Source organism: Synchiropus splendidus, chromosome 8 (genome assembly GCF_027744825.2).
Source record: "Synchiropus splendidus isolate RoL2022-P1 chromosome 8, RoL_Sspl_1.0, whole genome shotgun sequence".
NCBI classification, from domain to species: domain Eukaryota; kingdom Metazoa; phylum Chordata; class Actinopteri; order Syngnathiformes; family Callionymidae; genus Synchiropus; species Synchiropus splendidus.
Window position 1 is genome coordinate 5,179,672 of NC_071341.1, and position 20,856 is coordinate 5,200,527.

At 40.8% G+C, this 20,856-nt stretch overlaps 1 protein-coding gene across 6 annotated transcripts in view; it reads left to right on the forward strand.

Moving 5' to 3' along the window:
* bcas3 (BCAS3 microtubule associated cell migration factor) overlaps window positions 1–20,856 on the forward strand; it is a 242,654-nt gene that overhangs the window by 99,706 nt on the left and 122,092 nt on the right. The window contains exon 23 of one of the 6 annotated variants that reach the window (XM_053872611.1): window positions 2,158–2,183. The exons of the other annotated variants lie outside the window; for them this stretch is intronic. Within the exon in view, the coding sequence (XP_053728586.1) occupies window positions 2,158–2,183 (26 nt within the window). The remainder of the gene's footprint in view (window positions 1–2,157; window positions 2,184–20,856) is intronic. 6 annotated transcript variants of the gene reach the window in all.

Below are 20,856 nucleotides of genomic sequence, written 5' to 3' on the forward strand. Positions count from 1 at the left end.
AGTTGTTAGACAAATCATATAACATGGTGGTATTGTAAAGAGAGATCTGAATGAAAATTGATTGGAGTCACAGTGCAACCAACAATAAAGAAGTTGTTCATTTATCATACTGTGAAAAAATACCCCAAAGCAACCTAGCCACTTTCCAAAGATCGCTACCCACACTGTACTCTTCACTGTCCTCTGGTTATTGCATCGGGCTGTAGGGCACTATATTTTAATGTGCTTCTGTCATCCCATTTCCCTCTGCATTTGTTGTTGAAATGTTTTCTTTGAATCACTTAGTGAAGATGTAGGAGAAAAGAAAAATGCAGACATGGGAAAGGGACCTCCGAAAAAGAAGAGCATGTCAAGCAAAACAAAAGTACATCTGCAGAGTGTGCTGAGACAGAGATCGTGATATGCACCGATTGGAACACACACCTCTGTCTGTCTAACAAACAGGAACATGGAAACTACGGGTCACTGATGTCTAGCAATGGTGGCATCAACTGGCCCACGTTAGCATCTTTGTGCTGCAGAACCTTGCATCTTTTCACTTTTAAAATGAGATGAAGTGGCAGCTTCTAAAGATGGAGCTGTCCTTTCATTGTCGCCACTTTGTCATGTCTGCCTCATTTGTCTGCTCTGCAAAATTGTTTCTGACACATTCCACACATTCATTCTTTCTTTCTGTCTGAAGTGGATCTGCTTGATAATAAAATTGTTGATCATCGTATATTACAGCCGCGTGACTGGCCGATAATAACAAACTTTCGAGAAACCAGGGTAAGAAAATGTCAAGAATGATTTCCAATAACTCCTTTGTCAGAGTAGCAGCATCATATTGATGAACTGGAGGTATTTTCTGTGTCACAAACTGCTCCATGCAGCTCAGCCTGTATGGAGAAGACTATTTACAAAAATTTTCAAAACAATGTCAAATCTACATTGTGACGTCATAGTCAGATGAAAGTTGATTTATTTCGTTGGTTAGGTGATCCTTTACATTCATAAATCTAAACTAACCTACCGTACTAAACAAAATGAAATCGCCTCTGTTAGACCTTCTCCAACTATCCCTGTTATTATATTCACAAACAAACTAATAAACACAAGAACAGAACCCTAATGCGTTACCTCTGCCGCTCCATGATTGGCACAACATTCTCATAGTTTATCTCCTTCTCTGGTTGCACCTGGATGCACATCACCACACAAGTGAGCGCCGACTCCGAAGGTTCTTGAGCTGACCCCATACCCTCCTGCATACTCTGCCCTTCTAAGTCTCGCCAATGCTGTTGTCTGCCACACAGGAAGCTGTTGCTTCAATTTTGCTACAATTTAAATTCATCTGATGACAGGGAGAAGATGTCCAGATGTGAGCGTCCATCTGTCCTTATCCTCTGGTGTTAGCTTCTTTTGAAATTTATTTTGTTTTCATTAGGGTTCTTTACACTGTCTAGCACCATAGTTTGAACCAATTTCTGGCACCAGTGTAGGTCTGTTATTAAAGATAGGATCTGGCCCTGTCTTCTTGATTGATTCTGTTGCTGCTGTGGTGTTATGGTTTCCGTGCAACGTGCATCCACTGGGCTAAAATGCTTTTATGGTGATTAGTGTGAAATTTGCAGTGGAGCATGATGGAACACTGTGCCTATTGTGCGCACACATACTCACTGGTCCCTTCTTCAACCATGGCAGCCCATATCTGCAATTTTCTGCAGTACAACTTGACTTTGTGTCTTTGTGAACACATTTCTCTCCATGTGTCTGCAATGTCTTGTTGTTTTGTTTGTTTGAAGGCACAAATGTAGGAGGAGCACATGACATATATGCCTCCACTTGTATATGCGAATGCATTGGTCAGCCACACAGCACAGTCCGTGCATGTGCATGCCAATGTTAGTGTGATCCCCTTGATCTACTTGGATACCCCACTATCAGAAATATCAGTAGGCAGGTTGTGATTCATGAATCATTAATGGAAAACAACAAAAAATGTTAAGTAATAAAGACTTCTAGATTTCCAGTCTATTGTTGCATGAATCTTATTTTATTGTTCAATAATCTTATAGTATCAGATGAAGACTGACTTTTTTATTCCTTCTTTTCCTCTCTGAACATTTATTTTCTCTTTTTTCCATTTCACTGGATACGGTCATGCTCGTTTCACAGTTCACATAATATCCACTGGAGCCGGTGTAAGTACCAAATGTTTCTGCCTCTGGAATGTGTACACGCTTCCCCCTAAAATGTTGATGTCACATCCTGCGATTGCCATCGTAATTTTAAAAACTTTCGTGAGTGATTGAAATGTCAAACATTTTCCACCACGCAAGGAACATTTATATCAACACTCTGTTGTGGTCTATTCATAGGTGCCCTCAGATGCCCTTAGACCAGGAAGTGGAATGAACAGAAGCCTTGATGCTGATGACTGACAAAAATGATAATTGTCATCAATATGCGGCAGCACAGACATGTTCCCCTAACAGACACATGTTGTACCCACACCAGTAAGGTCTGTTCTGCGGTGTAATGTCATTAAATCAGCAAGAGAAATAGTGGATCGTGGTCCATTCCAGTCTGTACTATAGAGCAGGGATTCTTAACTTTTTTGATCTCGGGCCCATTCAAGTATTACAACTGATTCATTACTCTCGATTTAATTTGTGCTCAATAACCATATTTAATGTACTTACACGTAAACGAACCAAAACCTTGTGAAATGACATGAAACCATGTGATCATTGCAAAGATTTATTTGTCATCGAAACAACCAGCAGCAGAACCAGGTGCAAGTCATATTGACCAGATTTACTGAAGAAAAAAAGAAAAACAAAATACGCTTGATTACTATTGGACTATTGAGAAAATTGATAAAACAGTACCTCATGAATACAATTCTGAATAAAATAAATATTTTAAAAAATGTCAAAATATCATGAAATAAAATTCCATTTTCAAAATAAACTCTAAAGAAGATATAAGTAAAGTGTAAATGGAAGTATGATGATCAAATTTTCAAATAAATTTTAAGTTGCTTTCATGAACACTTTTTACTGTTGTGGGGATGACATCATTTTCTTTCTAATTTTTTTTTTTCAAGAACTTCTCCATAGTTGGTAACTAACACAAATTTGGACCTCGACCCTATCGTTGAGAATCACTGCTATAGAGGACACATCAGCGAGTATAGTGGGTAGAATCAGAATCAGAATCAGAATCAGAATCAAATTTATTGCCATGGTCAGTGGGGAGCCCACTGACTAGGAAAGTGCCTTGGAATAAAGTGCAACAAAAAACAAATAAAATAAAATAAAATAAATAACATAACATAACAACAAGGCTGTTCACGAATTTAACAGTCTGACGGCCGAGGGGAATAGATCATGTTGGTTGCTTCAGGTCTTGAGTATTCCTGGCTAAAGCATTGTTTGTGTCATTGTTCACTCATTCGGGTCTAGAAGACAGTGCTTGAAGAGTGTCCCCCCTTCTTAGGCCGTCACTACTGTGCCACGTGACCTTGGTGATCACACTTGAGCTGGCCCCTGATGTGTGAGGTCTTAATACGTAGATTCTGCAATTCCAGTCTTTGGTGTGTGTTTCTACTGTCAGGTATTTTAATGGTGGTTTCTCTGGCTCTATGAGATTCTATGCAAAGTTTCTGACCCTCTAACCAAAGTCAGCAGCTAACATCAAGCACTGAAGTTGACATGTGCAAAAGGATATAGATTCAGACTCATCGTCCTTTCATGTTCTGGATTGACTGTTTACCTCAAGGTTTGGTCCAGATTTGCTACATGCATGGGATCAGATCTGATCCATGTCCTCCCAAGTGAAGTTGCTGGTGGGTTAATATGTGTGTTTGTGTGTCTGCATGAACTAGCTGGTGGCCTCAAACACACACTTAGTACAATTAGGCTTGAGAGGAGACGTGCAGGGGAAATGATCAGCACCTCTGATGGTTTGAGGTCTGGTGTCTCTGTGTCACAGGGGTGACGGCTGTGGCATTTCCATGCCCAGCTCCCACTGAAGCCTCCTCCAATGCCTCCCCCGATGCCTGTCTTGCCTCCCCACCTAATTGGGACTTTCCCTGATAATTAGTTCAGCCCTCGTCCCTTCCACGAGTAGCCTCCTAGCATGGCACCTCAACCATGGTAACAAGGCCAGTTTTTACCCCCACAGCACCACCACTTACCCTCAAGGAGCAATGTGACCGAGCTTAGCTTTAGCATGGCAGCTAACTAGGCAGTGGAGCCTCAGAGCAGACCCTGGCGCCAGCCAGCTTTATCCCCACTGGTCAGTCTTGCACTAATCCAATAAATGAGCTGTGCGGGAGGGCAAGTGTCACACACTCTACACAAATATACACACACATACGCAGTGTCTCCATACATACACAATTAGAGGACCAAAGTTGTGACAAGCTGCTGCTAATTGTGTTGTGTCTGTCTGTGTCTCCTCCTCCTGAAGGTCTGGAGAAATTCCGAAACCGGTGGGTCAAATCAAAACAAGTGTGTTTGTGCATGACGCACTCTATTGTCCCAACATTTATTGCTTTAATGAATGAACAAAATAAATGATGATTATGAAATGCAATGTCCTTGTAGATAGTTTTCCTAAAATTTCCCTTTTTCATCTGAATGGAAAATGCGACTATCAAATGTGAAACGTGTCACATTGTCTTTCACAATTTGTCTTTCATTATGAATCGCTTTCCTTTCAAAATAAATTTGTCAGGGTCATTTGAAATTTGGCGTGATTGTTTTAAGAGTGGATTTTACGCATGGAAATTGAAAGGTTGCATCCTTCAAAATGAACAGTAAGTGCATCTCACGGGATATATGATCATGCATTTACTTATTTTAGCAGTGCAATGATAATTGCAGTTCAGCCTGTCTTCACGATGGTGCAGTAGCTCAAAATTGTATTCAAATTCAGACTGAACTTCCATGACCCACTGACACGGTGTACATACAAACATTATCAATTTCCAGGTCTGCAGGTTGCAATTAAACGTCATAAAACGGTTTAGTTGTTTGCCATTACTCTCAGACCCTAGATATGTTGCAGCAGCTGTTTTCGTCCACTTTATTTTTTTCTCTCGTTCTTTTGCTACTCCGCAAATATGATCTAATGAAGCAGGGAGCAGTTCACAGATTTCTCTTCAAATCAGGAACACGTGCGACACAAACATACACACAAGCAGACGCCATTCCCTGGCCTCTTACTGGAGTGTGCTGCCGCAGCTGAGTGGGCGAACCAGCGCCTGCGGTCCTGGAAGCTTCACACTCTTCCGTCATGCTTGTTTTCTCTGTTATTAGTATATAAGTTCCTGTGTCTTATCTAACAGCGAGCCATTTCTAATTTGGGCCATTCTTCGATATCGTATCGTCAACGTCAGCCTCACTGCTGCCATGCTCAGAACACGCTCCCACCCATAGCTGCCTACCCACATAAGACATGACTGAATCTCACCACAGGAAAAGCCGTGGGCCAGAACAGGCAGGAAAACTCTGGAAAACCAGGATACAATTTGGCACTTATGAAGCCTAAACAATTTCCTCATGGGCGTTGGGCTCTGTCCTAGTGGGAAAAGCCAAAAAGACCGGCTGAGAAAATTACATCCGGGAAAATGTTTATGTAGCACACTCGACTCATTCACTGTTTGCCCTCTTAAATGAGTGATTATTTGTCTTCTCTCAAAGCCCTCTCGAATAGAGGATGTGGAGAGGGCACAGTTCGCCTGCCACAATGTCAGCTTCCTATTGGCAGGGTGAACAGTATTTTAAGTAGCTATTGACAAAATGTTGGACCATTGGCTTTACACCAGGCTTCCTTTCACCCTGTCAAGTAGTTCAGTGCTTTGCCCTTCAAGTTCAACATACTTTTGGACGCTCAAATTGTGGCCCTACCAGAGCGGCTCCCTGACCATTTTTATGATCATGAAATAATTCCTATATGATCCTATACTGTATGTGATGGTAGGGTGCTGAAAACTGGTTCATCTCACTGGTGTTTATAGTGTTAAATCCAAATGTACTGGAATGTCATGAATACTAATCAACTGATGTGTGTGCCTAAAACTGAGTAGCAATCCTTTCCGGTAAACCAGTGCGGTAATGTTGTAGTGCTATGTTCCCTAAGTGTTGGTGTGTGTATAGCCTCCTACAAAAAGTGTTATGTCCTCCAGATTCTGTACCTGTGTTTTACAAATAATGCGCTTAAAATTTTCAGTCAGACAACACTGGGAACGCCGCAGACCACATTTGATCATCACTGTTTAGATGCAGTGGATTCATATTTCTCTTTGCTTGTCCCTCAAAGTCATTGGTGCTGGGTCACAGAAGATGGCAGGTGTAATGTCAATGATGGATGACACACGGAAGGACGTAGGCAAGAAAGGTTGGGTGTGAGCCGTGGGAACTGGCAGAAGTGAAGCTGCTTTTGTTTTCTTTAACAGCTCGTTCGCACATCAAGTCTTTAAACGTAGGCAGAGGCAATTTGTTCTCTCTCTCTTCCCTCCACTGTCCTCCCCTTGGATCATTCTCCAGCTGGGCTCAGTTTCGCTCATGTTGTGTGACGGTGTCTGCTTGCATGGTTATGTCTATCTCTGGTGTATAAACACGGAGACAACACGCACCCTCCAGCCGCAGGACCATGACCAAGTAGAAAGCGCGGCGTCTCTCCCCGTCAGGACATCTGGAAGCCGGCATTCTGGAGTCGGCCAGTGCATCACTTTAACATGATTAAAACAGCGGGCTGATGTGCGTGTGATGATTTGTTGTGTGTGCAACAAACAGAAATCACAGCTGTTGAGTCACGTACAATTGGTAAAGGGACATTTCCAGTATCTGATATTAGAAGTTATCTGCCCTGTACACTTCACATACACAGGGATGTGAAGGAATAATGACAGACTGCATGGTCATCGCATGGTTTATTGAAATAAGACATGAGATTTACAAGACATAATTCATTTTTATTTTTTATTTGGATCATTCGGCCTCAAGTTGTGTGAGGTAGAGTGAGACGTTGAAGCAGAGTTAATGAATAATTACCATAGTAATTACAGCAATTACCTGTGGATATTAGTAATAAAATATAGTGCACTTTAATGCATTGAACTGGGTGAAGTGAAGACATTTATTTAACAAGTTGTCTCTCAATAAATATTGTTTTGCTAGTTTGTTCAGAATCAGATCATCAAGACAAGTGTCAATCCCATTGTGACATTTTGCGTCAGATGAAACCGTAGTGGAGTTATGGGCATTTCTGTAGTCTCTGTCACTCTTTCAATGTAAAACAGGTTTTGATGGAGGCGGCTGCCTGGTAAACTTTAAGATAAAACACAAAATTTAAACATACAAACATTTATGTATATATATATATATATATATATATATATATATATATATATATATATATATATATATATATATATATATATATATATATGGTGGGTGTGTGTGTGTGTGTGTATATATTGATGCAAAAGTACTCTATATATATGTGAGTTTTCCTGAATAAAGAAAATTGTGCCCCCTTCAATTGGACATGTACACAGGACTATAATTATACAACCAATGAATGTGGAAGTGATTAATGCACTCAAGATGTGTGCGTCTACGTGCGTGCGTGAGTGCATGCGTGTGTGTGTGTAAAGGTCAAGTGGTGATTGCTGATATTGTCTGCTTAAAACACATGCTCAGCCAGGGCCCACGCAAACGTTTGGCAACCATTAGGCGACTTCCTCACTGTCTTCCGGAGTCAAATCCGCTCACTGTTTGTGTGTGTGTGTGTGTAAAGGATCAGCAGGTGTGCAACCAAATAACTGTGTTAATATATATATATATAAATATATATATATATATATATATATATATATATATATATATATATATATATATATATATATATATATATATATATATATATATATATATATATATATATATATATATATATATCCACATACAGTTGGTTGGTTGCACACCTGCTTTTTTTTTCCCCCGGTGAGGCTTAATATCCCAACATCTTTCTCAGAGCTTTATTTTGCTTGGGGATCAACACAACTGTCAACTTAGCATTCAGCCAGAGAACTTTGAGCGGCATAAACACACACTTGTACCCCCGCACAGACACCTCGGGGTCTCGGCTGGTCATCAGGAAATGAAAGGATCATTTAGCTTAGAGGAAGATGAGAGGATTGACGAAGGGAGGAGATGAAATAGAAGGAGGGGTGTCTGATATATTACTTCGCAGCAACATTGGGATAAAATGTATGTATGCGCTGTATTTGTTTCATTACCTTCTTGGAAGCGGGAAGGTAGTTGTTTGACTTAAGCCTTTGCCTGTCCCTCCTAACAAAAATGATCGTATCGTCCTTGGTCTTATCAGAAAATGCTTGTTGTTTTTAGTGTATAGGTGACTTGGTATAGATAGATTGGTGTAGAAAGATAGAAGTGGCTGTCCCACAACTTTGCAGAAAATAAAGTGATGATCACTACTGTAGATTAATTGTTCTATTGACCTCTTATTTGGTATTTTTCCAACTATCTTTCTAAATAATAACAGTTCACTAAATTATACATTTCATGTACAGGAAATCGATACACTAAACATTGTGTAGTCCCACACCTTTCTTTGTACACATTAATTACACATTAATGTTGCTTTGTTTACTGGTTTTCCCTGTGTCTTCACGGACAACATGTTCGATCCTCCAGTTATTTCGGTGAACACTTGGCTTTCTTATTCTGTAATGGTCAAGGATCTCTTCAAAACCTGGCAAAAATGGCATTCATTATGCACCTTGTCCATCTCGCCATGACAGACACACATACACTAATATGGGTGAAGACGTATTTTACCAGTCCAGTGATGGACTGTGGTCTGTGGCTACTACAATTTTATGATGATGTCAGAGTTCATCTGGGACTAAAATTTGATGGTTTGAATGAAGTATGTCCATGTACCACTTTTTTGCTGAAAAGTACGAGTACTGACAATTGACTACTTGCCGATACAGAGTTCTGATTTGAGTTCTTGATAATACCATGACTAACATTTAAATTTTTTTTTTTTTTTTTTTTTTCAGCACATGTTCACTGAACAAACATGACCGGACTTCCACAGGTTTCACATTGAACATTTAGCCTTGGCAATCTAGATAAATGATGATATGTAGTATTTAAGATCCTGGTTCTGCATGTTTGTTTACATATACATTAGCGTAGTAGTTACATTCCAGGACCACACACATTAGTTGTAGCACCATGATGGAAGGAAGTAGCAGCACCATTATGTAACCCTGGGTTAGCTCGGGGTAGTGCAGATCATCAGATAAAATCTGAATCTCTGGAACTTCTAATCTAGTCATCTACTCATCAGATGCAAACCTAGATTATTGAGCGTTTTCTTGAATTGAATTAATTGTTCACATATCTGAGTCCTTTGAAATCAGCTGATCAAAGGTCAAAGTCTGCAGTCTGATTGGGGCAGACGCTGGAGTGGGTATCTTACACAGTAAAATGCGAATAACATCTGATTCAGGTCACTTTTCACAGGCTGTCAGCCTGTCAGAAGGACACTCGGTGACGTGCAATGCTCTGTAAAAAAAAAATAGAATCGCTTATTAGAAGCAGAGCAAGGTCCTAAACCAGGTGCTGTCATGAGCGAGTATCTGATGAGTACGAGTACAGCCAAATAGGCCAGTATCAGAGTGAGTACTGACACTGGTATAAGTGTCGGTATCAGGACATTTGTCATTTGAATAGTTTGAAGACATCTGCAAGTGAAGGATCGCAAATTGGCTTTTGATCTCACAATTAGACCGATGATAATATACCTAATAAAATTAAGATTAAAAAGCAGCCTCGATGGACGCACACTGAGTGTGAACGCATGTGTCAGGTCACAGTAGTGTGATTTGGCAAAGGGCAAAGAGAGGACATGGACGGATCCCACCGGGCGTCAGAGCCACATGTGTCTCTGCAAACACTGGCCTTACACACCTGGTGTCGTGTGTGTGCGCGCGTGCATGTGCATGTGCATGCATTTTTCTTCATGCCCTATTTAGCTAATTTCTGTGTGAAACAGCGCCAAGTGTTGGCAAGTCCATTTGTCCCACTAGCAGTGGTCTGGTATGAAATAAAGGAAATGTGTGTATGTGTTGTCCATTTAGTTTGACTCCTGCGAACGAGCTTACATGTTTGTCTCCACACATAGGTCAGACCTTCTGTGCCACTTCAGCCTTTCTCTTGTTTGTGTGTTCGCACTTGCGGTCTGAGTGACATGTTTGATTCACTACTGTAGTGTATGTGTGTTTGCAATTCAGTGGATGTGTGAAAAGTGTGTGTTTGTGTGCATGGCTGAGCCCTAGGTGTGTCAGTCTAGCAGCTCCACATTAGCTCTATAACCAAGCTAGTTTGACACCTTCACATCCAGACTAGATATCAGCTGCTGGCTCTGGTGCATCCAGAACCAGCTAGTGCCTGTGTTAACGCTCTGTTGCTTCCATTCATGCTCACTTAGGTGTGTGTCACAGAGTAGGTGTTGTGTCTTTGTGTGTGCACGTTTCAAAGCCTTTTCCGTGCAATTTATTTGATTCCTGTTGTCTTTGTTCACCCCCACCCTCTCTTTAAAGAAAGAGGATGTGTTTGTGTGTGTTGACTATCACTCGTGCTTCACCTTTGTGCGCATCAACTGGGAAATATACTAGATGTTATTTTGCATGCAAGCAAAGCTTCAGACACACATGTATGATTGTGTGTGTCACCTCCAATCCTGGGTGCTGCAAACAGTGTTGGCAGGTCGATGTGATGCTGTGTCACCTCCGCAGACACTAACTGAGCTGGGCCGGCTAATCTGCCACTACAGCGTTGTGTATACTGTATGTGTTTGTGGCACAAGTGTCACTATCAAGACTCTATGTGCTTGTGTGTGTGTGTGTGTATATGTTTGTGTCTGTCTCGTGGCCTATATTTGCCATCGGAACATTTGATGTTAAACATGAGTCGGACCCGCACTGAACACACACTCACAAATGTATGACCCAACTGTGGCCCTGCGCTTCCATTTGATTAAACGTCCTTTGTCAAGACACACAAACACACACACACACTGCTGGCAATCATTAGAGTATATAGAGTGCCTGCAGGCCGTGAGGGCCTTTTAGTTGAAACCATCTCTCTCTTTCTGTTGCTGTCTTGGGGGCTTGGACTGAGGTGCCACTTAGCCTGCACTGTCACATACTGTAGAGAGGCTTGGTCACTTCCTGATTTAGAGAAGATCAGAATCAGAAAATGTTTATGTGTCAGAAATATGTTTCGCAGATCCAGCAATGAGTTTTATGTGTCTGTATGTGAAGGATTGCTTGTGCTTTTTTGCCAGAAATCAGCTGTTTATGACTCATTTGCTGACAAAAGAAGTTTGTGAAAGCTGCCTCAAAGTTTTAGAATCACTGGATTAGTAGTCACTAGAATGCCTGACAATATTACAGTTCATCGATGCAAAAACAATAATACAATTAATGTTTTCTTTTTCATTTATAGTGGACATCAACAAATCACACAAAGTTCCAAAATTAAAATCAAATCCTCCAATAGAAAAAAAACAGACAGACAACAAAGCTGCACACCGGTGTTTACAATAGGCATTTACATAACTAAATCCTACCACCAAAATGCTTTTGGTCATCTTTTCATCATCGACTCGTTTTGAGGTGGAAAAATCCAAAATATATATACAATACAATACAAATACAAGATGCCTTAATAATTAGTTGTGCCTTCATTACCAACAACGGTGAGCACGTTCGCCTTGTAGAAATTCATTGGAGAGGTACTGTATGATTTAAAAGTGAAGTACTGTTCCCAAAGTTTATCTGTAGAATAAGGCAGGTTCTGCCTTTCGGAGTCAGAGAAAGTAGCTCAGAGCTCCTGAACTGCTGTTGTAGGCACCAAAGAAAACAAGTTCGAGCTAGAAAAGGCTAAGCTGAAACAGCAGACAACCTACAACAGATCAGGATGCTGTAAGAGAATTATGGTCAGAATAATAATTAGCCACTGCCAAAAGACCTTTATAGAAACTATGAATATATTTTGAAAAATTTGTAGTTTAATTATTTGGAAAAAATGTCATTTAAAGAGTGTGATTGTGTTAATACATTACCTTAGTGAAAAATAATAATAATAATAAGGCAATCTACAATAGTGACATTTATCAGCAATAAGTTGGGGGACAATTGATCAGGTGACAGCCTTATGTTGATTAAATGACTGATGTAAAAATATGGGATTCAGGTTGTTTCATTATGTTGTTGTTCGCACCTCAACAATCACTATGATCTTAGGTCACTGTAGACCGAGCACACAACATTGCAGGAGACACAAGTCTAGGTATCGAAGCCCCGCCTCCAAAGTAACATTTGGCTCAGTGTGTCCTGATGGTGTTTTGGACGAATTGAGCAGCTCTCTATGGTCAAGCTCTCACAAAGCAGCCTGACCTCTTTAGGGTTCAACCATATTGTTCATCTGACAGTCTCTTGTGTGAATAGACACTCTATTAGCCATGTCTGACTTTCGCAACCCACCACCCTCTCTTCTATTCTTATGTGAGCGTGTCAGTCATATTTTATCGGCATAAAGAGCCAGTTGCTGAGGTCAGTCGGTCGCTGCACCTCACACCCCACTCGAGACATTGAGTCTGACACATCATGCTCAGATAGACGTCACTCTTTCACAATCTCTCCCTAAGAGGCATATGGAGCATGACTAATGGCTTCATAAAGACGCACATACACACACTGTACATACATTATTTCGCAGGGCAGCCACCATTGTGTTTATGGTGTTTGTGCTCAAAAGATACTTTGTTCCTGCAGATGTGCCTCCAGATCCGCATGTGACCCAAATGTCAGACACAGAAATGCAGACTAACTGGTCGTTGCACTTGTGATATGATTTTCTTGTGAATACCAAACGATAAAATTTGGTTTGAAATACTTCCCTTTGGGACAGTTCAACTCTTCCTGAAAATGTTTTTAAAAAAACAGTGACACCTAGGTTGCCATTGGCAGTAATGAACAGCTTGACTTTTTCTTGTTACTACTAAGTTTTATATTCCTTGACTTCCTTGTACAGATCTCACGTATAAGAGCTTCAGAGAGAGGGAAAAAAAAAAACATAATTTGGGAAGTTTAAAAAATGAAGATACACTTCTGTGGCAATGAAATGATCTATGTCGTGCAACTAGTCATGCCCAAGTTGGATTTTTCATCTTCATTTTTATTGTCACTCTGCATTATCAGCATCACCTTTGTTCCATTGCCCCTAATTTCTCATTTGGTTTCTCATTTTAGTTTTCCACCTGATGCCACCACTTCTAACTCTGCCCATCCCCTGTCTTGTAACAAATACTCTCAGATAAATATCCGCGGCTCTTTGGTTCCTGCAACAATTCCACTGGCTTTATTGGAGATGTGAAGATGGAGTCGTCGCTGATTAGTCTGCTGAATTCTTGTCTGGTTCTGTCAGAAGCCTGTGACTTCATAAACAGATTTGCTTGAATCCTGCTTGAATCGTGTGCATCCTGGGATAAGTATCTCTGAGTGAGACAGCACTTGATTTAGTGCCCCCTGTATCTTCTGGTGAACCCTGACACTGGTCTTGACAGTTGCCTGGACTTCTTCAGTAGTTTAGCTGATGAATGGTTTTGATCTGTGTTGCCTATATGTCTGACTCTCTTCTCTAAGAGAATTTTTTTTTTTTCATATTTCCCAGAAGCAAGATTTAAAACAGTCCCTCACAGAACAAAGTAACTTCTAGGTCTAGGCTTTCACCTACAGGTATGTGACTTAATCCAACCGATGTAGCACTAGTTGATTGTTGACAGAATCATACTGAGCGTATCAACTGTTGAAAGAGCTCAACTCAGTATGTTAAAAGCACTCAGAAAGACACTGTGACATATAGGCACTCACCATACTCTCTCTACAAAGGAAAAAAGTTAATTCATGTTTCCTAATTGTCCTTAATTGACATTGTAACACACAAGCTGCTTAACCATTCAGAAGGTGCTGTTCTTTGATCTGGGAGTAAGAAAGTTGAGTTAGTCTTTTCCTGTTTCCTGTTATGGACACGTTGTATAGCTAAGTATTAAAAACTGAGGTTTCATGTGCCAGTGTTTTGTGGAATGGACCATCAGTGTTTTATTTGTATCTCATCCATACATGACTGAATCTATTGGTCGCCGACCCCTGGTTCGATGTTGGCTTGTTTTCATTGTTATACATGCTGTGATTCATGTGGACATCACACAATGGAAGACACGTCCGCAGGTCTTGTGTCTGTTTGTCCAAGTGTGCGCATGGCGCCACCAGGCCAATGGGGGAACCAGTTCAGGAGCCTGGCGTCCAGTCTCTTGTCATCCCACATCACTGTCAGAGAGCTGTTAATTAGGGGCACATTTGCTGCTACATTAGGGGAAATGTCATTAGACAGACACACAAATATACAGAAATGCATACACAAAGTAGTGCTTGCGTAAGTTGTTGTCATGTGTTTCAATACTGAGAAGACCTTTTGTTCACCCATTGAATCTGTGGACATTGTAGCATGTGCATAGATGAACATTTATGCTTCTGTGTTTGCAATAAGTGGAAGAATTGGCTGGAAGGACAGAAGGACAGTGTCAATGTGAAGATGTCACTTTGAATGGCAAGCTTCCTGAGTTTCCGTTTGTCTTTTTGAGTATTTTGAAGTTGAAGTACACCAAAATGTTGTGAGTGTTGCCTTAGTGCGTCATCACGTCACTCTAGGCATCTCAGGATCTGTGTGTGTCTGTCTGTGTGCATGCATGTGTTACTCATTGACTGGTCAGAGCCTACGGTATTTTGCCCTGACATTTGTCTCTTCCTCGCTTTTTGCAAGATTTGCATATCTTCATAGTAGCTCCACTGTTTGTCTCATGTCCTGGGAAACATTCTGAAACCCAATCCAGGAAGAATCGAACCATCATTTGTCGTTTTTTTTTTTTTTTTTTGCTTGCTTGTCGGGATGGAGGGATTTCATGAAGTCATGAGACAATTTTGGTCAGTGAACTCTTTCGATTTCATTTGGTGTATTTCTACGAGCAGTCTCCTCCCACCTGTAGTTTCTTTGCATAGCTCACTGGACTGCTTTGCTCACCCTCATTTAATAAATCATAGGTTTGTCACTCTCCTGTTAATATGACAGTTTACATTTGATAACACAGTGACTACTAAGTAACAGTGTGTCTCTCTCTTCTGGCTTGAGTAAAGTTAACTATTGCTGTTAGATACTGAGAAACTGTACAGTGTCTATTTTGTTGCCCATTTTTAGCCTCATCCATTATTTTAGCCATTAATATTTGGAGTATTTATAATGACATTCTTTAGTCACTCGCACTCTCAATTTTCATTTATTTCTGCCGCTCACACTCAACTGTTCATAAAGTATCCAAACTTTTCTAAAGCTATGTTGCCACAAGTAATGCAAGTAGTCTCCACTTCTTGTTGGAGAGGTCATTCCCTCGCTTGCTGACAGCCACTGTGGCCGACGTTGTAGAAATAACCAAGTTGGCCTGCTTCTTCCGCAAAGAAATTGTTGCAATGAGTATTTTCCAAGGTGAGGATAAAACAATAATTGCATTTTGGCCTTTTCTGAAACCTGTCAACACAGGTGCTTGATTAACTGAGGCAACTCTACAATAATCACAGCTGAATGCATTTTGACTGTTGAGTCCTGGTTTCTCTTGTGTGGAGATGCATGGTGATGTGGGAAAACTCCATAGTTGGAGAGAACTAGCTCAGTGGGTGAGCTGTATGTCCTCGTACAAGACTTGTAACCCTTACTGACAGGGGTTGCTACTCCTCCTTCCATCTAGAGGATAGTGTCTAATTAGAAGCAGATGGAGTAGGAACACGGGTAGTCAACTTGTTATTTTAGTCCACTGCGCAGCCACTTTAAGGCTCTGTTATTCTCCTCCCAGGCCTTTCTTCCTCATTCACTCGCTTCTTTTTCACCTTTATTCAACATGACAGCCGTAATATTAGAAAATGTCCTGGCGATTGCAACAAGTAAAGATAACTGTCCTTTTCACAACACACTACAGGGAACATTATTGGCACCAGGATGTTTTGATGTTATGACGTCATAGAAACTAAGCATATCATTGAAACACATATTTATTATATGTATGTGTTTCTATTTATGTACTCAGCACATACATGGGGGGACACTCAGAAATGTTCTTGGTTAGAAACTTTGCTTCAGTTGTAGTTGCACTCATGACTGGAGTGGGAAACTCTTATGATGAATCATTATTTATTCTGGTGTTTGTTTGTTTGTTACCCACTCTGGTTTGCTGCAGTTTGCGACCAATTAGGTGAATTGCAGATGCACTGTATGTGACTATTGAATTTGTGAACAGCCCTTGTTGTTTTGGTTTATTATTGTACCAATTGTTGTCCCAAAGCACTTTGGTAGGATCCTCACTGACCTTGACAGTAAAGCTGATTCTGATTCAGATTATGTCCCCTCTGTCTTTTTTGACTTTATTCAGTTAAGTGAATTCAAAAAACTTACACTGATTTCAGCTTTTTGTTCTTAAAGTACTGTTTTGAAATGAGCTTAAATAAAAACAAAAGACCCTCCTGAGGTCATAACAGGATAGCACATGTCGTGCTTCTTGCTAGAGGCATAGTGTAGCACAGTCCGGTCCTGTTCTGAGGAACAGATCATCAAGTATGGTGATAGTCAGGCTACAAGAAAAATGATGCAGTTCAATCTGCTCCCATTACTTGTGCATATGTGTGTGTATACATCTCCACCCTCAGTACTTCCAGATCATCTCCTTTTACAAAGAGAGGCCATTATATAATTACCTACCGTCATTGAGATGACATCCTGCGCAGCACTGCCGGCTGAGGCCATGTTAATTAATAATCAGTCCCCTGAGCTTTCTCTTCTTTCTCTGTAGTGAAGAATCACAGAGAATGCAATTCTGGCCTCCTGTGAGATGAACAGAAGAAAGGCTTGGGAGAAGAAAGGAAAAGCATTGCATTAGACCAGTTCTTCATCAAACTCCTGCCTTTTGGAAACAATGTTTATAACTGTTAAGATCCACATTTTACATTTTACGAGAAGTGATTTACTCCCTTTTTTCCTTGCTGATGTCTAACCCCACTTTGTCTGGCTTGCAAATTAATTCAAATCCTTAATAACAATACATGAAACTAATCAAAATGCTTAAGAGGTGTGCAACTATTCTTTGTAGATGATTGCTTATTGTGTTACGTTCATGTTCTTGTAGCAGCAGAGCCAAGCTCGCTCGGTCAGATCAGCAGAGGATTCTTTTTTTGTGTTTCAGTGTGGCAGCTCTGTCCTCCTTCAGACAGAGAGTCCAGCTGCTTATTGAGCGGGGTTAAAAATTGTCTGTCAATTTCACCTTATTTTTAGAGTTTTCTGTTTAGTTCTTCGAGGGGAAGTCAACACTTGATCAGTATTATGCTGACCTCACCTTGTGTCATGGATGTGCACACAGTGCTACATGTACTTCTGATCGATTTTCCCCCGGTGCGTGTTGTCATAATGTTTGAGAGCAATGATCAAAGCAGGTAGGCCACCCTCGCACATGCACAGGGTTGACAAACATTCCTCCAAACGATGGTTACATGCCAGAGTCAAATTATGCTTTGGCATTTTTAAGTGGCGCAAAAGGTTCAAATTAGAGGCAGGACTTTGAAGCTTCAGAGAGTGCGGTCATAGTGTGGAGCCTCTCCTGATTTCAACCTTCATATCACTGCCTCCCTGCAGAACATGTTCACATCAAAGTTAAACAGGGACCTCTGGACTGTTTCCTGTCACCAGCATAGTCCTGATTTCCAAACGGCTCGAATTGCTGCAGAATGGTTTGTGGTCCAAGTTGTGGAATGCAATTATGTTGTGTAACCTGTGGGTCCTAAAGTGACACTAAACTTCATGCTGACCAAGTTTAAAGCTTCATTGACATCATTTACATTTGGGATTGTGTCAACAGAGTATGATTAATACAAGGTATACTGATAAACGTATTTGAAATCAGAATCAACACTATTTTTGGTTCAACACCAACCTCTTAAGATGTACGTTAGATCATTTGAATTGCTTTTATTTATCTGTTTATTATATTGAAAATCCGATGTTTTCTGTGGTATGGTGCATAATAATGTGCTGTCCATTCCATATTAATAAATTCAGGAAATTCAGCTCTCAGCATGAAATGATCGCATGGCAGGTGAAATGCATCTCCCATCCATATTGTGTTTTACAATTGATGTTAACACAAATAAGAGCAATTTAACTAAAAGTAGTAATAATAATTCATAATAATAATAAAATCAATGAAAAACAATTATGCTGCATATATTAAAACACACACACACTAAATCACAAAATGGGTATTAATGTCATTGGCACAGACGCACTGCTCCACATCTTGGCCTGACATCTCCGTAACCTATTCCACTGGTGTGTGCTTGAGTTTGGTTTCTGTGTTTGTGAGATGGTGTTATCTTCATCTTCACCTTTCTTGACACTTGTTTCGGTCATCACTGACTATATGAAGTGACAGGCCACATCCTGAGGCAGCTGGCTGGAGCCGGCACACTCTAAAAGAGCAGCACAACTCTATGAAAACACAGACAAATGTGTGCGCACACACACACTTACACGCGCACACCCCGGGCCATTCCTCCGTCTTAAATCCTAAACGTATTTGCTCCAGTTCCTGCTGGAGTGCTGCAGGGAAGACTGTTGGGTCTAGAGGAGGGGCGCGACGCATGGAGGACTAACTGTTCACACACTGTTACCCCTGAGACACACTCACATACTCTGGGTATACTGGCTTAAGAGCTGGAGCTAAAACAGACTGGTCTGCCCGCTGCAGTTAAGTTTAATGGAGGTGTGAGCCCCACATTCGTGAAGACTCCATTATTGCGTCACAAAGCCCCAAAACACGATGCGCAGTTGAGGCGGGCGAAGAAGTTAAATATAGTTCCGCCATTATTTGACGAGATGGTCCTTTATTCACTCTATTTTGATTCATTACATATGTTTCATATTGTATATTATTGTTATACTGCAGCACTCAGGGAAGGCATACAAGTCCATCCGATTACCAGTTGAGCCAATTCAGCGTGTTCATTGTTCTGTCATCTGATGGGCCAGTTTTGTCATCATGTTTGTGATGCTAGTGGTGCCTTCTGAGGGCAATTTGGCATAGTTGTTAATACTCTGAAATAGTTTGCAATTGGAAAAGAGTAATCCATAGTCCCCAAGTGAATGAAATGGATGACAAAATGGAGTATCAGACTTTGTTGATAGAACTGTGGGATTCTCTCTTGCTTGCTCACCAGATGTTTCAGATGTTGCAGCTTCAGACTGGGGCACTGGACCAATTTGCCATCAGGTGATGATTGATAAAAGCAGCTCAAAGCCATCGATGTGTGTGAAACACATATGGAACTCACTAGACGCTGAAGAGGTGCACAACGTTTTATGCCTCCTCTGACGCAAATAGTGACCATATTTTCTCACATGATTGCATTTCACACTTGTAAGTGCTTATAACTTAATTGAACCTTCTAGATTAGTCCTCAAATGTCACACTGAATTTGCAGAAAGGTGCTACTTCTCTGCTGATGCCCTAAGCTTGGCCTTGTGGGAATCCAAAAGGAATGGATGGTCCGGCGTCTGAAGATGAAAGTGTGCAGGGATCACAGCAAAATCAAAAACAAATCTCACAGAGCGTCAGGGTTAACCCCTTCACTCGGCCAGGGCTTTGAAGTGCCCAGTGATACAGTTAATTGTCAGACTTTCCATTAGAGAAACGTGGTAACAATTTAACCCGGAGTGCTGTGGCTTAGGCGACTATCGTGTGTTTGCAGATGTTGTGTGTGAGTAATTCCTGGACATGTGAAGACTCTCAACTAAGCCCTAATGCTTTGTTTGCTCAAGCCCCCGACTGAATGGAATTGGTTAAAAAAGGGAACAGAAGCAAGCCATTTGAACAGCTGGGAAACTCGCGTTTATTTTGATAGTTCTGCCTCAAATACCTCCCTTTACTTTATCTGAATGAGAAGGAAACGAAAGATTGAAGAGGTTCAAGCAGTCTTATGTCAAGAGAAATGGATCTGATTCAGAATGTACACTCTAAGGTTCTTGCAGCATTGAAACACTTGTGACAGCCCTGAATGCAAAATTATAAACGTGGACGTTTGCAGGTTCATGAGCATTTCATTTGAATTTCTCATCCATCTTTTTAATAATCACGTAACTGGTACAACATGCTGAAGCATCATTATTTATCATTGTTACATTTATTTCTATTTAACATTCATTGTGGTTAATCTTAATTGCTCTGAATGATTTTCATCACACGGATGCTGGAATTTTTGCCTTTAGTAAAAATGATTTACCTCAAATGTGAACTTGTAGATTGCATTGTATGTACAGTTTATAATAATATAACATGACAGTACTGGAATTAAGTGGTGAATTTAGACCAGCTAAAGGCCCAGGAACAAAGTGCAGGCCTGTCGCTAGTGTTATCCCCTCACAAGTGTCAGGCTCATACAGTGATTTTCTGCTCTTTCTCTGCTGCTGATTCGTCTTTCAGCTGTCACCTCAGCTTCACATCACTTTACTTCAGGTGCTGCATTTCTTCCATGAGCTGAGCCTGCATTTCCAGACCTCAACACAACTGTACATCTTCTCTGTGTCCCACCTGTCTGTTGATGCAGTTTTGCTGCTGGTTTTGTCTCTGGACTGTGTGATGATTATTTAAAGTCACTTTCACCTTAATGTT